This window comes from Gavialis gangeticus, unplaced genomic scaffold (genome assembly GCF_001723915.1).
Source record: "Gavialis gangeticus isolate Ggan-Ray unplaced genomic scaffold, GavGan_comp1, whole genome shotgun sequence".
Taxonomy (NCBI): Eukaryota; Metazoa; Chordata; order Crocodylia; family Gavialidae; genus Gavialis; species Gavialis gangeticus.
The window spans coordinates 53,113,215-53,129,299 of NW_017729029.1; the positions used below are offsets into that span (position 1 = coordinate 53,113,215).

At 43.3% G+C, this 16,085-nt stretch overlaps 2 protein-coding genes across 3 annotated transcripts in view; one reads left to right on the plus strand and one right to left on the minus strand.

Annotated features, from left to right (window-relative positions):
• The first annotated feature begins 1,825 nt into the window (after positions 1 to 1,825).
• Positions 1,826 to 4,030, plus strand: C1GALT1C1 (C1GALT1 specific chaperone 1). Of its 2 annotated transcripts, none has more exons than XM_019521583.1 (2): positions 1,826 to 1,905; positions 2,628 to 4,030. In XM_019521583.1, exon 2 carries the CDS (start codon positions 2,633 to 2,635, stop codon positions 3,587 to 3,589), a length of 957 nt encoding a protein of 318 aa, XP_019377128.1. In that variant the 5' UTR covers positions 1,826 to 1,905; positions 2,628 to 2,632; the 3' UTR covers positions 3,590 to 4,030. The 2 variants fall into 2 exon arrangements, with proteins under 2 accessions (XP_019377128.1, XP_019377129.1); XM_019521584.1 differs by lacking the exon at positions 1,826 to 1,905 and adding an exon at positions 2,039 to 2,450.
• Positions 4,031 to 7,512: 3,482 nt separating this feature from the next.
• The window catches only part of MCTS1 (MCTS1, re-initiation and release factor), an 11,041-nt gene continuing 2,468 nt past the window's right edge, over positions 7,513 to 16,085 (minus strand). The window contains exons 2-6 of the mRNA XM_019521585.1: positions 14,927 to 15,079; positions 14,005 to 14,102; positions 12,728 to 12,861; positions 11,630 to 11,697; positions 7,513 to 9,019 (exon numbers count right to left, since the gene is read on the minus strand). Of these exons, the coding sequence (XP_019377130.1) occupies positions 8,938 to 9,019; positions 11,630 to 11,697; positions 12,728 to 12,861; positions 14,005 to 14,102; positions 14,927 to 15,079 (535 nt within the window). The 3' untranslated portion in view covers positions 7,513 to 8,937. The remainder of the gene's footprint in view (positions 9,020 to 11,629; positions 11,698 to 12,727; positions 12,862 to 14,004; positions 14,103 to 14,926; positions 15,080 to 16,085) is intronic.

Genomic DNA, 16,085 nt, shown 5'->3' on the forward strand with positions numbered 1-16,085 from the left:
TCGTTCCCATCTCCAAGCAGAGTATCACGGGGCAGCGTCCGCTGGCTCTTTGGACTCATTTGACAGCCAGCGTGCTCTGCTCAGTGCCATCCACCCCCCCACCCCCCACCTCTTTGGCACTCTTGTCATGAACCTGTGGCCTCCACTCCTGTCCCTGTTTTCACTATTATTTGTCCCAAGTACTCAGTCGTCACCTTTCCTGCAGCCTCCCCACCTGAGGGAGGCCAATAAGTTACTTACTGGGCCTAGGCCCAAACAATTGAAGGTGACGAATTGGTCTGATGCTGTCACATGCACCACTGCAACCAATTTACACACACCTCCCACTCAGTTCCTGGTTTTTCCAGTCAGGCCTGTGAAAACCTTCCCACAACTAACGCAGCTCTGCTGGTGAGCAACCTTCCCCTCCAACCCCAGACCTCGAATGTAACTTTCTATCATACCAAGAACCACCCCAGAAAGGCACCTTTCAGGGCTCCTTTTGTTTAGCCTCCAGGGAAGGGAGTCTTGCCAACCTATTGTAGTTGGTGACGCAGTAATGCCGCCAACTCTCATGAAAAAATCATGAGACTCCCGATTTCCTGCCCAGAGCAGGGGGACTGGACCCCATGATCTCATGAGGTCCCTTCCAGCCCTAAACTTCTGTGAATCTGGATTGCCAAGTCATATTAACTCTGACTCATGATCTCGATAGATCAAATCTCAGGATTTTTTTCCTCTGGTACATGTAGAGAGTGCCAAGCTGGTAAGTCTGTGGAAGGGAAGGGGCAGGAGGGAGATTGAGGCCCCCACGGTAAAGGAGAGAGTGGGGTAAATGAGACCCCAGGGCCGGCGGAGACATGTGGGGCACGTGCCCCCCGAATGTGTGCGCAAGGCAGAGGCAAGCTGCCCACTGCGGGCTGGGGCTCTGCGCCCCACTGCCTTTGCCCCGAGAACTGCACACATGCATTTCAAAAACAGCATCTCATGCTTTACACTCCCAGTCTCTTGATTTTTAAGAGTCTGACTCACAGACACAGCAGGGTTGGCAGCATCGGGGGTGGCTCCAGGGCTGACAAGCAGCCACGAGCCTTTCCCAGCACAACCACCCAGGACAACCTACAGGAAGCAAATCCTTACCTCGATTTGTTCACACAGAAGAGTTTCAGCCTCTCCTTGCCTGCCTGAGCCCTTTCGTTACACTTCAGCTTCAATTTGTTTCCTAATTTCCTTCCAGGGAAAGGTGCCTCTCCCGGGCCCACGGGGCTAGGAAGAGCCCTGCTCTTACCCTCTGCTTTCACAACCTGGGAGGGGAGCGGGCCCCCAGACTCGCCCCTTCTGGGGCAGGGGTAGAAGCTGCGGGCGGAAGAGACTGAACTGCCCTGCCGCACACAGACCCAGGATGTCTGTGTGGGACCCAGTGAGGTGAGACCCCCTTGAGGAAGGGCCAGGGGGGGCTCTGCCCCTGGGCTTCACCGGGGCCCTTGGCAACACCCTGACTGCAAGGCGACCTTGCTGCCTGCTGCATGTGCTGAGTATACGTGTCCTCGCCACGCACAGTATACACCGCACGCGTGTGCCTGCCACGTATGGGGTGCACCACACGCGTGTCCCTGCCATGCACCGGGTGCACCACACACATCCATGCATGGTGCGCGTCACACGCGTGTTCCTGCCATACAGTGTGCGCCACACGCGTGTCCCTGCCGGGCAAAGGGTGCGCCCGGGCCGCCGTGCGCGCCTGGGGAGGGAGGGTAGCCTGCGAGCCCCGCCCCCCAGCCGCCACGACCAGCGACCGGAGGCAGGAAGTTGGCTAGAAGGGACGCTCCGCGGCACCTCCGCCACGTGGCCGGAAGGGGAAGTAGGCCCGCCTTCCTGTGCGGTTCGCGGGGTGTTCAGCTTCATCCCGTGCGCCCGCTGGTCCCGGTGAGTGGGCGGTGCCATGGGAGGGGGCGGGGATGGGCAGGCAGCCGCCGCCCCGGGGATGCCGGGAAGGGGGAGGGGTACAGGCTGCTCCATCGCTGGGGTTGGTGTGTGCCACCCCCTTGCCCCGTGTCACCGGTACCGCTGCTCCTGTGGGCCCAGCAGCCCTGCCCGGCCACGGCCTGCCGCCAGCGCAGGGCTGGTGAAGAGAAAACAGGCTCCTGCCCAGGGCAGACCCTCGGTGGCAGAGACCTGGTCCTTGTCTCACCGCAGCACTCTACACGCACACCAGCCAGGGACCCTGGGCCCCTGGAAGGGACGGAGGTGAGGGGCGGCTGCCCCCGTGCTGAGGAAGGAAACCTTCTCCTGGCCTTTTAGCAGATTCTTCATTGAATCCCACACTGAATTGGCCCTCCAGTGACTTCCTCGCCCTGTCACCCACTGTGACAGCTCCACCTCTCAGTGGCCCAAGCACGCAGATGAGTTCGTTGAATGTGCGGCTGCAGCACCAGGTTCAGAACGACGTTAAGCTTAAACTCTTTCGCAAGGTATTTGCGTCCAGATCTCCCGCACAAGCGGTAGCTTAATCCCCTGCTCTTCTGCCCGTGCACCGCAGCTTGAAAGTAATTGAGTCCATGGTGCCAGGTTAACAGTTTGACATGCTGTGGAGAATAGACCTTAGTAGAAGTTCTGGTGTAATATCCGAAGGTGTTTTTCCTTTCCAGGAAAAATGATTTCCGAAAGCACTTCTTTCGTGAAAGGCGTGCTATTGGGAGGGATTTTCTGCGTGTTGGTCACGTTCCTAGGACACATAAAGACAGGTTATTGGACTAAAGTACGTCACCACGAGCACCATCACATCCAAGCCCCGAACCAGGAAGATGTGTCTAATCTGTCTGAAGTGGAGCGCGTGGAACTCAGTCAAAGCATCCGTGTTTATTGTATTATCCTTGTGAAACCTAAGGATCTTGGACAATGGGCTGCAGTGAAAGAAACCTGGAGCAAACACTGCGACAAGGCAGAATTCTACAGCTCTGAAAAAGTGAAGGTGTTTGATTCTATCGCTCTTAACACAGATGACATGTGGGCAATGATGAGGAAAGCTTATAAATTAGCCTACGGCCACTATAAAGATGAGTACAACTGGTTCTTTCTGGCATATCCGACTACATTTGCCATCATAGAAAATCTTAAATATTTCTTGCTCAAGAAAGATTCATCACAGCCTTTTTATATAGGTCATACTGTAAAATCAGGTGACCTCGAGTATGTCGACGGTGAGGGAGGGATTGTTTTAAGTATCGAGTCACTAAGACGACTCTCCAAAGTTTTTGAAGACCCAGATAAGTGCCCAGAGCAGGGAGGTATGATTTGGAAGCTCTCAGAGGACAAACAACTGGCAGTCTGTCTGAAGTACACTGGAGTATTTGCTGAAAATGCAGAAGATTCTGAAGGAAAAGATGTCTTTAACACCAAATCAGTTGGCTCACTTATCAAAGAGGCAATGTCTAACCACCCACAACAGGTAGTAGAAGGGTGCTGTTCCGACATGGCCATCACTTTCAATGGACTGGCTCCAAACCATATGCACGTAATGATGTATGGTGTCTACAGGCTGCGAGCATATGGGCACGACTTCAATGATGCACTAATTTTCTTACCTCCAGCAGACTCAGACAATGACTGATCTCTGCAGAAAAGATGGATGCATTGTTGGAACATGCAGTGGTTAATGAATAATGCAACTCGCATCTGTACACACTGGTGCAATTTCCATATTTGAGGGCATGGGTATATTTTTTGCACATCAAGGTTTGGTAATACTCTTAAGTAGAAAAGGAGGTCTCTTTTTTTTTAAGTCTTTTTTTATACAAAAATGTTTCTGGCTTTTGACAGTGTTGGAATGAAATGTTAAAGGTACTGTTAATGTTTATGTGATAAATTTAAATTTATATGGGGTGTTTGTATATGTACATATTTATAAATGAAAATTCAAATGAATCTTAATCTATTGTAATTTAAATATATTTTTGCAAGATTTTTGATCCTTTGAACTTCAAGGTATTTTCTTGAAAATCTTTATATCTTTCTATGACACAAATAAAAACAAAAATGAAGATTTGGTAAACTACAATTTCAAACTCTTTCTTTCACTGTAGAGCCTGGAGCAGTTGTCTATTCTAGAATAGACATGATAGCAAACTACTCCATTCTTACGCAGACAGTAAATGTGAAGAAACATCCACTTCAGAAGTACCATGTCAGGGTTGCAGTATCCACCAATTGACTAGATAGAATTAGTTTTAAAGGAAGACGTACATGTCTTTATTCTTGTCTGTGTACTTTCATGTACACTCCCATGAGATGCATATCAGAGTATGCACCCAAGATGGCGTGGTATTGCTACTGAGCCTTTCTAAAATACCTGTTTATACCTCAGCAGGATATAGGGAAAACAATCTGCACAAAAGAAATCTGTTTTTTGTTCCTCCTCAGTTCAGGGATTGCTCTTGGAAGAGAGTTGTGACATTTTCTTGGCTGTGGAAGCTTTAAATGGTTTAAACCTTGTGTTCCAATTAAAGGCAACAGAGTTGAAGCATTGCTGCTACACCTTTCATTCCATATTGTAATAGACATTACCTGCATTAGTACTCCTCACTTCTGTCCCATAACACGTGTACCTTTTCCCATCCTCAGGATAAGTACTGGAAATGACTGTAGGCCTATCAGCACCTTCAGAGAAGTGCCCGGCCAAACATGGTGGATTCACACTTCTATAAAAAGATCAAGGCCCTGACTACAGAAACAAGAGGATTAAAGGGGACTTCCTTTGTATTACTGTAAGCTAATAAGATCTACTGATAATGGCACAGAGAAATAGGTAGCACATGCTGTGAAGCTTAATGTCACTACGTGGAATACGATTATGACCTACTTTCACATCTTAGAATTTTTTAATTAATTTTTACAACTGCTGTGATATAGTTCAAGTTTACTTTCTAACTCTGTCTGCCTGCTCCTTACCAAAAAAAAGAAAAAGAAAAAGGGTCTTCCTAGCATCATAGGAGCCTTCAAGTGCTGGTACACAAGAAACTTCAGACAAAGCCAGCTTCAGCCAGTGATCAAAGCTGGTTTCTCATAACACTCAAATCTGTGAAAGTTAATGGAAATATATACATTTTATAAGAGAGAAAATAGTGCAGCTGTTGTTTCCTGTCACTTGTCTCATGTGACAGCTTTTGTAGCTGCATTTTCATAGTCCATTTTATCTATAGATCTAATAAGTTACTAATTGGTTGGCTCATCCTCTGACTTGTAAAGATTCTTAATGTAATGATAATGTATCTAGATTCAAAGAGTGATTCAATTACAGAACAGAGTAAAAACCATTTTAATAACCCATTCATGTACAGTTTGCCATATAGTGTTTATACATGTTCATTAATTAAATCTTCAGGATTCCTTTGAATTGCAACTACGGTGAGACTACCACCACCTTACTGGGTAGCTTTGTGTGACTTTAGCTTACATAATAGCAAAAAAGTTTTCACTCCTGTTAAGAATATGATATCTATGGTATTATGGAGAGAGGAGCTAGAGTCTATTGAAATACGTTAACAGTTATGGCTTATGCAAGAATTAGAAAAAAGCACAGCTTCCAGTTGCAGCCTGGTTGTTAGATCTATTTAAAGAAGCTGTGTCGTCTAACAGACATGCTAATGTGTGGAACTCACTGCTGTTACTCTTGGTTAAATTACACATTAACTTAATATTTGAGCAGGTTCAAACACTACAGTCCCCTGTAATAATTAAGTTGCACCAAATAGAAATTTCTTCTATTTAAAAGTCACTTACCCAGCCCACAGCAGTTCCACAAGATGAAGATTCTGTCACTACTTTGGAATATGAAGACACTACCACAAGCATTTGTTGGTTGTAGAATCGCCTCAGCCATGTGTAGCTCTTCTGTAAGTGTCCAACATCATTATGAGAGTAGCTGCCATATTTCACCCCTCTCACCCCAGCTACACAGAATATGCAGCTGTCAAAGGCAGCCCTTTTAGAGCTGGCATCTTTATCAGGGATTGGTTGAGCAGCTGTTTTCTTCACTCAGGTTTTTAATGTTAATGGGTAAAACCACATTATAATCCAAGGCCTAGCTTGCACCTAGTTTCAGCAGCATGAGGACTGTACTTTTAAACTGATATCTTTAAATTATTTGCTTGTAGACACTTTGGAACAAATTCAACCGAGTTACTGATAAAATAATCTCTTGGGCAGGGGACATGCCCAGTTAACTCTCCCTTTCATAGAATCACAGAAAATTAGAGTTGGAAGGACCTCAGGAGGTCACATCTAATCCAAACCCCTGCTCAAAGCAGGACCACCCCCAACTAGATCATTCCAACCAAGGCTTTTCTACCCATGTCTTAAAAACCTCTGAGGATGGAGATACCACAACCTCTCTGGGTAGCCTGTTCTCATGCTTTACTACCCTTCTGGTGAGAAAGCTCCTCCTAATATCTAACCTAAACGTCTCCTGCTGCAACTTGAGCCCATTGCTCCTTGTTCAGTTGTCTGCTGCCACTGAGAACAGCCCAGCTCTATCCTCTTTTGAACCTCCCTTCAGGCAGTTGAAGGCTGCTATTAAATCTGCTCTGTCTTCTCATCTCCAGACTAAATAAACTCAGTTCCCTCAGCTTCACCTCATAAATCATGTCCCCCAACCCCCTCACCATTTTTGGTGTCCTCCACTGGACTCTCCAATTTGTCCACATCCTTTCTATAGCAGGGGGCCCAAAGCTGAATGCTGTACTCCAAATGTGGCCTCACGGGTGCAGAATAGAGGGGAAGAATCACTTACCTCAATCTGCTGGCAACACTCCTACTAATGCAGCCCAGTGTGCTGTTAGCCTTCTTCACAAGAGAACACTGTTGGCTTATTCAGTTACTGTCCAACGTAACCCCCCAGATCCTTTTCTACAGAGCCGCTGCTTGGCCAATCAGTCCCCAGCCTGTCTCAACGGTGCATGGGATTGTTCCACCCTAAGCGCAAGACTTTGCACTTCTAATTGAACCTCACAAGATTTTTTTGGTCCAATCTTCCAGTTTATTGAGGTCTCTCCGAATCCTAGCCCTACCTTCCAGCATATCTACTATTCCTGCCAGCTTGGTGTCATCTTCAAACCTGCTGAGGGTGCAACCCCTTCCCATCTTCCAGGTCACCGATGAAGATAGTGAACGAAACCAGCCCCAGGACCAACCCCTGGGGCACTTCACTTGATACCAACTGTCACCTAGACATCAAGCCATTAATAGCCTCCGAGCCCGATGATCCAGCTAGTTTTCTATCCACCTTATAGTCCATTCTTCTAACCCCTACTTCCTTTGCCCAGCCTTAAGTGAAGATTTAGTTTTAACATTAATAAGAAAGAAATGGTCCTGCTCCAGCAACAGGAGTCAAAAGGCAAAAAGTTAACTCTACTATCCCCTAGAACGGTCTACCCCACTGCCACGTTTAAGAGGTTTTCATATTAAGAAGGGAAAAAAAAAAATCTGGCTTCATAAATTCACTAGCGCAGACGGAAATGAATTCACAGAGGCACATAATATAATCCCACATACTCATAAGGGTCAGTGAAGATTTATTATGCAACTTGAAGACCAAATTACCTCTCTTTTAAAATAAGAAGTTAGCATGAAAAAGAACTTTTCTTTTTCACCAGTGCTGCTGTGGTAACCACCATAGTTTTCTAGCTTTCATTCCTTTTCCTTTGCTAATGGAGTATAGCTAGAGCACTTAAGCTTTCCTTTTTGGAAGTAAATTCTTTAAAGTGATTTGAAGATTCTAAGTAGCATGTTAGGTAATATATTTAAGGAAACTTTAGAATAAGTAAAGGGTAATTCTGTCACTAGTTCTTGGGAAAGGTGATAGACATGCAGACAACACTAACAAAAGCTCCTTCATAAACATTGAAACCTGCATCTCTAATATTATTAGTTACAGATCTGTAATTATAAATCCTTCCAAAGCCATGTAGTTATTACATGAGTGGTGATAAATTTACCTTCTGAAATGGTTCCAGGATGCAGCCTCTTTCTGTATGTATACCAAAGTAAAATAATCGTTGACCATTCATGAGTTGGGTTAAATTGGAGTCTAATTGAGATCCATTTCAAAACCTGACCCAGAAATACTAACAGTTTCTGTAAAACAGTTATCATTATATTTTGATATCATATCTGCTGGACAGCAACCCAAAACATGTAAAGATCCTAAAGTCTATTAGACAACTAGCTAGTATTTACAAAACAGAAGCCATTAAAAGTTGCCCACTGCCACCACAAATTTGTTATCTCTGGAAATTGGTCAGTCTCAAACATTGTGTAGTAAGTGAGGATTTGTGACACCCTGTATCTCCCAAATATGAACCCCCAGAGGAAAATCACATCTATATACAGTGCATTTGCTTTAAATCCTATAGACTGCCTGCATCTTGAAAAGAAAACAAAACTATTAACATAAATCTACTCAAGCTGATAAATGCTTAACAATAAATTAAATCATAGTTAATAAAGTATAAGGCTTTTTTTAAAGTCTATTTTATATGTTCAAAATTTAGGAACTGTATAACAGACAATCTAAATCATCTGTTAACAGAGGCAAATGAGTTGTGGAACAGTATTAGGATATAGGTTACACCCAATTTTTATTACTTGGCTAGGAAAGAGCATTGAATTCTCTCTCTTGACTTCTCTTCACAGGAAATATTCTATTTACGTTCATGAATGCACTTTTTTTTTTAAATCTTCAAAAACGTTGAGAAGATAGGTTTAGCATAAAAGCTCAAGGATTGTAATAAACGCTAGAAAACTATTGCAGCTAGCAATATGTTAGCATTCACTTGATTTATTTAGCATAGCCACAGAACAAAATAATTTGTACATTCAGTCACATTAAAAACAGAAGGAGTTACGAAGCAGTCCACATTTAATCTAAGTGCATTCCTTTGGAGTTGCACAGTTTCTTTTGTTTCACTTGTACGTCTTCATATGCCAAAGGCCATCATTTAAATAATGAATATTTTCAATGCCAATCCCTTTGTTGACTTTCTCACTGTGAAAGGAAGGGAAAAGTGTAGAGGCAGGTTTATTAGTTTGCAATCATGTTAAAAATAGTATACCACCTTTTCAACATATCCTGAACTTGCCTTTAAGTACCTTAAAAGTACTCAATGGAAAAATAAACCCTGAGGTAGGAATCAAATGGATGATATACCAGAGACAGAAGAAGTATGGTGATAAGATTAAGTTCCCAATTATTTTTTTTTTAGCAGTGCAGTGTTGCAGGAAAGTAGAGCAAAGACTGCATCCTTAGCAATGAACATTAGGCTTCACTTCAGGTGAACAGTTTTACTAATCAGGTTATTTGCATCACCAAATGGACATCCATTCTGTCCATAAAGTGCATAGATCTATATGCCTGTGGATCTATATGCCACTTCCCATACTAAATTTCCACGGCATCATCCTCCTTTCTTGCTGAAAAGGGGGAAATGTGCAGCGTCCTCCAAAGCCCATGTTCTTAGTCTCCTTAATGAAGCATCAAGCAGTAGCAGTGACCTATGACCATCCTTCTTCCTAGTGACATAAATCTTGGCTCCTGACTCTTGTCTAGAATTAAATCTTTCACTTAGGACCCCAACAGCTCAGACAGCCAAGGCCAACATAGGGCCTTGTTACTCATTCAACTCTAATACTTGCTTATTTTCTACTAAATTATAACCAATTGACGGAACACTTGGTGGCAAGGTCTCAAACTGAACACATCACTGGAATCCTGCATTTGCAATTTCTAATTTCAGCTGAGCTACTAAAACCATGGTTACAAACAAACTACTTCACAATAGCTTCCTATTTGTAAAATGAAGGTAACTACCCCCTGAAAGTCAATTACAAGCACTAACAAAAGCACTTGAAATCTGCCCGGTGCTAGAGATGTGATATTATTGTTGCTTAAAGTCTTATATTAAATCAAAACGGAGTAACAAAAATCATGCCGTTTGCATTAATTTCCTCTCCATTAGTTTAAAACAGGTGATGCATAGGATTTTACTGCTAATCAGAAGCAGGACAGCACACACAAGTATTCCAGGTTTCAGAATTAAAATGGGGACCTCTGGAGACTTTCACTTCGGAGGCAACTGCCCCATTAATCTATTAATCTGCCCAACCGTAAGCAATTAACAACCTTCCAGCATTGCTTTCTAGTGCACAACCACCAAAATGGTGAGACAGCAATACAGTAAAAGTCAACAGCAGATGACGAAACAAAGCACAGCCATAACCCTGCACAGTGTCTGGGTTATGTCTAGTCTCCTTTTCTTTACTTTCTTTTCTCCTTTCTATTCTACTTATCTCGTGGGGTCAGGGAAGTGTCAGCTGTTAAGAGCACTGAGCTAGCAAGTAGGCAATCTGTGCTCTAGCTCCAACATTGTTCAATGATTTGCCAAAGTCACTGCAGACCACGGACCAGGACACATCTTCCCCTAAGTTGCAGTATCTACCCACGTCTCAGGGCTGTTTATAGGACAGTATAAACATATGAAGTATTAAATAAGCAAATAGGGAGAAATTCAGAAGTTCCCAAGTCACTTATGCACTTTTGGAAATTTAACAATAATTGTACTTCAGAAATAAGAGATACCTTCCTCAGCCTGCCTTGACAACTAGAAGAAATGTCCCCTTTCTTTTCACATTCTCTTTCATGCTTCCTCTAGTAGGTTTTTCCCCTTTATTTTCTCCCTTGAATGGGCCTCTGAGTTTCAGGAGAGCTTAGCCAAACTACCTAATCAGCACAAGGATGAATGCCATGCAAAGGAGATGAACAAGGTGCAGAACAAAGAATAAGGACAAGTCGCAGAGAAGGGCCAGTGGGACTCCTAATCTTCGTACACACAATAATATCAGCATGATGGATTCCAGCCTCCTAAATCAGTGGTCCTCTTTTCCTTTTTTTTTTTTAAACTCAAGGCACCCCTCCATAACTTATAAATTGAGCAGTACCCTAATTTCAAAAACTATATTTATTACAGCGCTTACTCAGTTGAACAGTGGCTGGGAAGGAAGAGAAGCAGCTAGCATGGAGAAGCCTGTGCTACAGTGGAGGGGGCGGGGTGGGGGGGAGAAGAAGTAGCTGGAAGGAAAGAGTCTATACTTATCTCCTCACCAGAGCCTGTGCTTATCTTACTTATCTCCTCTTTCCCAGCAGCACCGTTAAAATGCTGTCTATGAGACCCAGTCTGCCATGGCACCCTGGTTGAGGAATCACTCTCCTAGATCCTAAATTACAGCTCTTGCTCAGCACACAATATCCCATCAGGTAACAAGCATTCCATGTAGAGATGCTCCAAGGTCTTGACAAAAAAAGTCAAGCAATGGAAATTAGCAAGCCAATACCAGTCAAGTGACAGAAGAAGCTTTATTCTCCACTTTTCTCAAACAAAAGGCATACACACACAGTCTGAGATTTTATCCTGCAGATATAGGGAAAATATTTTTTTTAATTCCCCATACTTAAAATGACTCCCATGAGAGAGGCCTCAATGAGTTTTGTATTTGAAAATATGGTGGTGCAGAAACAACTTAGAAACCCTTAGCACAACCTCTCCATTCCACAAAGAACGGAGGATTATGATTATGACAAACAGCAGGTTGTAAGACTTACATGTCCTCAGCTGACATCTTCATGACTCCAACACACAGTGCATGTTGTTTTCCTTCTGCCATTATTGCCTACATGCTACAGCTAAGGAAAACAGATTTTAAAGAACGGCATCTCGCTGCAAAGTAAAAGCAACAAAAGAAGAAATACCTTGCAGAGGAGTGCAACTGAACTCTTGCCCCTTTAACATAAGCATTCATATTCTCAAATATTTTAAGTATATTAGACTGCCGAATCATCATGCACAAGATACCTGCAGCTGTTACCATCTTCGAATGACAATTAAATAAAAGAATTATATAAAACGTAACAGTCATCCTTGCCTCCTCTGCCCAACAGAGAAAAAACAAGGTTCCTTTCCCCTCCTAGAAAAATAATGTACCTATACCTGGGACATCATTTTAGGTTTCCTTGTCAGGAGAACAGAAATGAAACATTACCCATAAATAAGTCAGATAAATCTTCATTTTCATCAGGGCCAACACTGTGATATGCTAACTAATCCTGCTTTAAAAAAAAGACTTACTAAAAGCTGCAGAACATTAGAGGCATTTGAGATCATCAAGGCTAGCTACCACCTTTCCCCTTCATATATGCTGCAGTCCAGCAGGAGGCATGGAGCAAATTCCCAGCTCCAATGAGATTAATTACAAACAATGTCAACTTCAGTGGCATCAGGATCCCTTCATTATGTGGCTGAGCAAGGCTTATGACTAGTATCTTTTCACTAGCTTTTACAGAGTCAATTCAATCTCTCCTTTCTTGTTTCTCTTTATGCTGCTTTGGCTGATTTAATGTTGGGGCCAATTTGTCCATCAAAATATTTGTTTTAGATTAGTGAAACAGGATCCTGGCTGTTTGTGAGCATTTAGATAAAAGTCACACTCATTACTACAGTTTTTCTTGTGTCCCCAAACCCAAACAACTCATTCACTCTGCATCAACAATGGTCCAATGCCTCTACCCCTTAGCAAATTACCAGACACTCTTAAGTTAGCAAAAAACAAAAGTAATTACAATTCATATTAAAATATTGAATACACAAGTAGAAAGTTCCCTCGTTTCATGGCAAACAAAGTATACCTGACCAAAGAAGGATACAACAACCGTATCAGCAGCAGCAGGGTAAAGTTTTGCTCCAGGAGACGTTAAGCCAGGACACATTATATTAGCTCCACTGAGTACAAATTTAATGGCTCCTTTATCTACTTGCTGATGTGGTAAAATAAAAGGATCTAGAAAGGATGGGGGAGGAAGGAAATCAAGTATTAAATATCACCACAACATCAATTATTCACGTCGCTCAACACCTCCATGGTCTACATGCAATCAAAGGTATTAGAGCAGTAGAAATCTGAGATTTATCACTACACATTGTTGGAGGAGACTAGGAAAGCAGCCAAACACAAATCTCCCACACAGATCAACACAAAAGGCAACAATTTTGGTAAGGTTTCCTGACAGCATTGCTACATAAGTGCTTAACACTGCTACAGTCACCTCACAAAAACAAGTCCTCTTCTGAATAAAAACTAAAGCCTAAATGTGTCAGGATCCAAACCATGAAGCTTGCAAAGATTCAGAGGGAGACAGAAGTGGAAAGGAAAGACAAGTACCACAGAAGTAGCTAACTCTTGCCAAGCCATGCTTAGAATATTGCAAAGAGTTATGAAAACTTTACTGGAATTGTCCAGAAGGGCCCAACTTACTTACAAGCCGAAATCTCATTGAATTTAGGTGCTCTTGGCAAGGTTATCCTTTGCTACCAGGATAATATAAACAAGAAATGTAGAGAAGAGCAGCCAAAGTATCCAAGGCATGGATTCAGATGTTTCAGAACAAGGGGCAAGAAGGGAAAGAGCTTGATCATCATCTCCACAGAAAAAGCACTCAAGGGCATTTTTTTGTGGTAGCCACTTATAACTATTTAAAAGAAACAAAAAGGTTCTAACAAAACACTGGGCAGAATAAAAGAGGATACAACCAAGAAGAAGGGGATGAAATTATACGAAGTTTACACCAAATTGCAGGAAAATCTCTCAAGAATTTTTGTAATGCTCTGCCCAATATAGTTCTTAAACATCACTATCTTCAATCCAAGTAAATTTTGGAAACTTGGATATTTAAGAACTTAATTGCCCAAAACTGTACAAACATTCTAGAGGGGACAAGCCTGCATTGACACAGAAAGATGCAAGTGATGTGGTGGGTCTTTTTTCACCTTTACATTACTGAAGTGAGCCATTCCTGTATTTTTTTTTTTTTATTGTTTTAAGTGCGAGATGTAACTGAAAGTTTTGTGACCTATGGTCATTACAGCAGCTACCCAGGTACCTCACGGACACTATGTTCCCTCTGGCAATGCCCAGTAGACTTACATTTGTGAAGTAACCTTAGCGTCGGGTAAAAAGTCCCTTCTCTTTGCCTGAAGAACAGCAATTCTCCATTTACTGTGAGGATTTCTATATGTTCATGGCTGCAAGATAAAAGAGTTATTCTAATAGTCAATTAATCCTTTAGGGTAATGTTTATTGACAGAATATTTCATAGAAATCAATCCTTCCTGCATCTCTCTGCAAGTCACAAATTTTCTTGTTAACTTTGTATATTGTGTCCTTCAGTATATTCTCTCCTCAGCAATGATACACATCCCCTGCATCCCTTCAGTCACTAAGTTTAGCTTCTCTGTTTATAAACATTTAACATTTTATAGTGAAAAGCAAGCATGAATATACTAGACATTGTATAAAAATAGAATCAACTGAATCATACACAGAAGTCCAAAAGTAGAGGAGAGGGAGGGGGGGAAAAAGTGCTCCTGGAACCTCCGTCTAAATATTTAACCTTCCACATCTGCAAATTAGAACAATTTGTATGTGTGGGTACTGTTTAAGCAAAATGCTGGTCCTGGAGAGTCTCCAGTTTTCCACTTCCCCCTAACGCACTCCTCCCATATCTAGTTATCCACATAAGAGCAAATAAGATGTGAAGGGTTTTTTTGTACACGGCTAAGAGATTCTCTAGAATAATTATATCCAGTATTCCTTAAGAGCAAATCTCCTACCAAATGGTATTTTGGTTCTACAGATCACCTGATAAATTAACCTTCTCAAATTGTTGTGATGCCCATATCCAAAAGATACCATATGTTAAATTAAAGACCTTACATATACTCTTATCTAGAATGCCCAAGAGAAAAGTGCTTCTCAAAACAGATTGCGTTTCAGTGAAGCATAGTAAAAAAACAAAGTAAATAAATATCAAGGCAGTTTGGAAGCTTAGATTATAAGAGAAACTTACCATCTTACTATTTTGACAGGGTCTTTCTTTGGCATAATTTGGTTTAGCCATGGTTCAATAACAGGAAACTGATCTATCAATTGGCTCTTAATGCCTTTAATGACTGATGTTTTCAACTGGATGCAGTTGGACACATTTTCCTTTTCATCAAATCTGCCAAGTTAATGATAGAATTTCAGAAAACAGACTTTCTAGTTTGCGATATGCCATACCTGGTCACTATTTTAAGTTTAAAAACCACATGGAAAATCCCTCTCAAAACCTTTAGCAGCACTGTAGTTACCCCATTTTAACAAACTGTTACAATTCAGTGCCTAGTATGCTTTTATTTGTATCGTGTACTCCACTTACATGCATATCAGATAGGTACCCAATCTGTAGAGGTGCACTGATACATTGGTCCAATATCAGATCTGCACCAGTATGAAGGAAATTGGCTGTATTGGAAAATGGCCTGATAAATACCCGTGCATGCGCGCAGCCACAGGCAGCGAGGAGCACAGGCCGGCAGCTTGGAGAGCTGCGTGCAGCTGGTCAGTCTGTTGTCATGGAAGGGGAAGGAAAGATGGAAGTGGCATGGGGGGGCACAGATCAACATCACCCACAGCGAAGGAGAGAGTAGGACAGGGTCTGGGGCAGGCGCTGCCCAGCCAGGGAGGGACGGAACACAGGACAGAGCCGTGGCTAATCCGAGGAGGCATGGGGAAGGGGGTATGTTCCCCCTGAGTCTGCACAAGGCAAGGCAGGGGGGCTGCAGCTGCAGGCTGGAGCCTGGGCTGCGCAGAGCTCCTCTCAGCGGGGACTGGGCTTGGGGCAGGCAGCAGCAGCACTGGGTGGGGGGCTAGGTGCTGCAGCTACCCCAAGTTTCGCCATAGCCCCCCAACCCCTCCTCCCAGCGCTGCTGTCGCCTGCCTGGCGCAGCCCCAGCTCAACCCCTGCCTCCACCCATGCACTGGCAAAAGCCAGGGCTGTACCAGGCAGGTGGTGCCGCTGGGAGTGGGGAGAGCTATGGTGAAATTTGGGGTGGATGCAACACCCCCGCCTTCCCAGCACCACCACCACCCACCCCAAGCCCAGACCCTGCCAAGAAGAGCCCAGCACAGCCTTGGCTTTAGCCCACCCGCCCCATCCCACGCACATCACCCCCCTGCCTGTGCCC

Coding starts and splice junctions, on each gene's coding strand:
- C1GALT1C1 (XM_019521583.1), top strand. CDS start 2,633: ATGATTTCCGAAAGCACTTCTTTCGTGAAAGGCGTGCTATTGGGAGGG.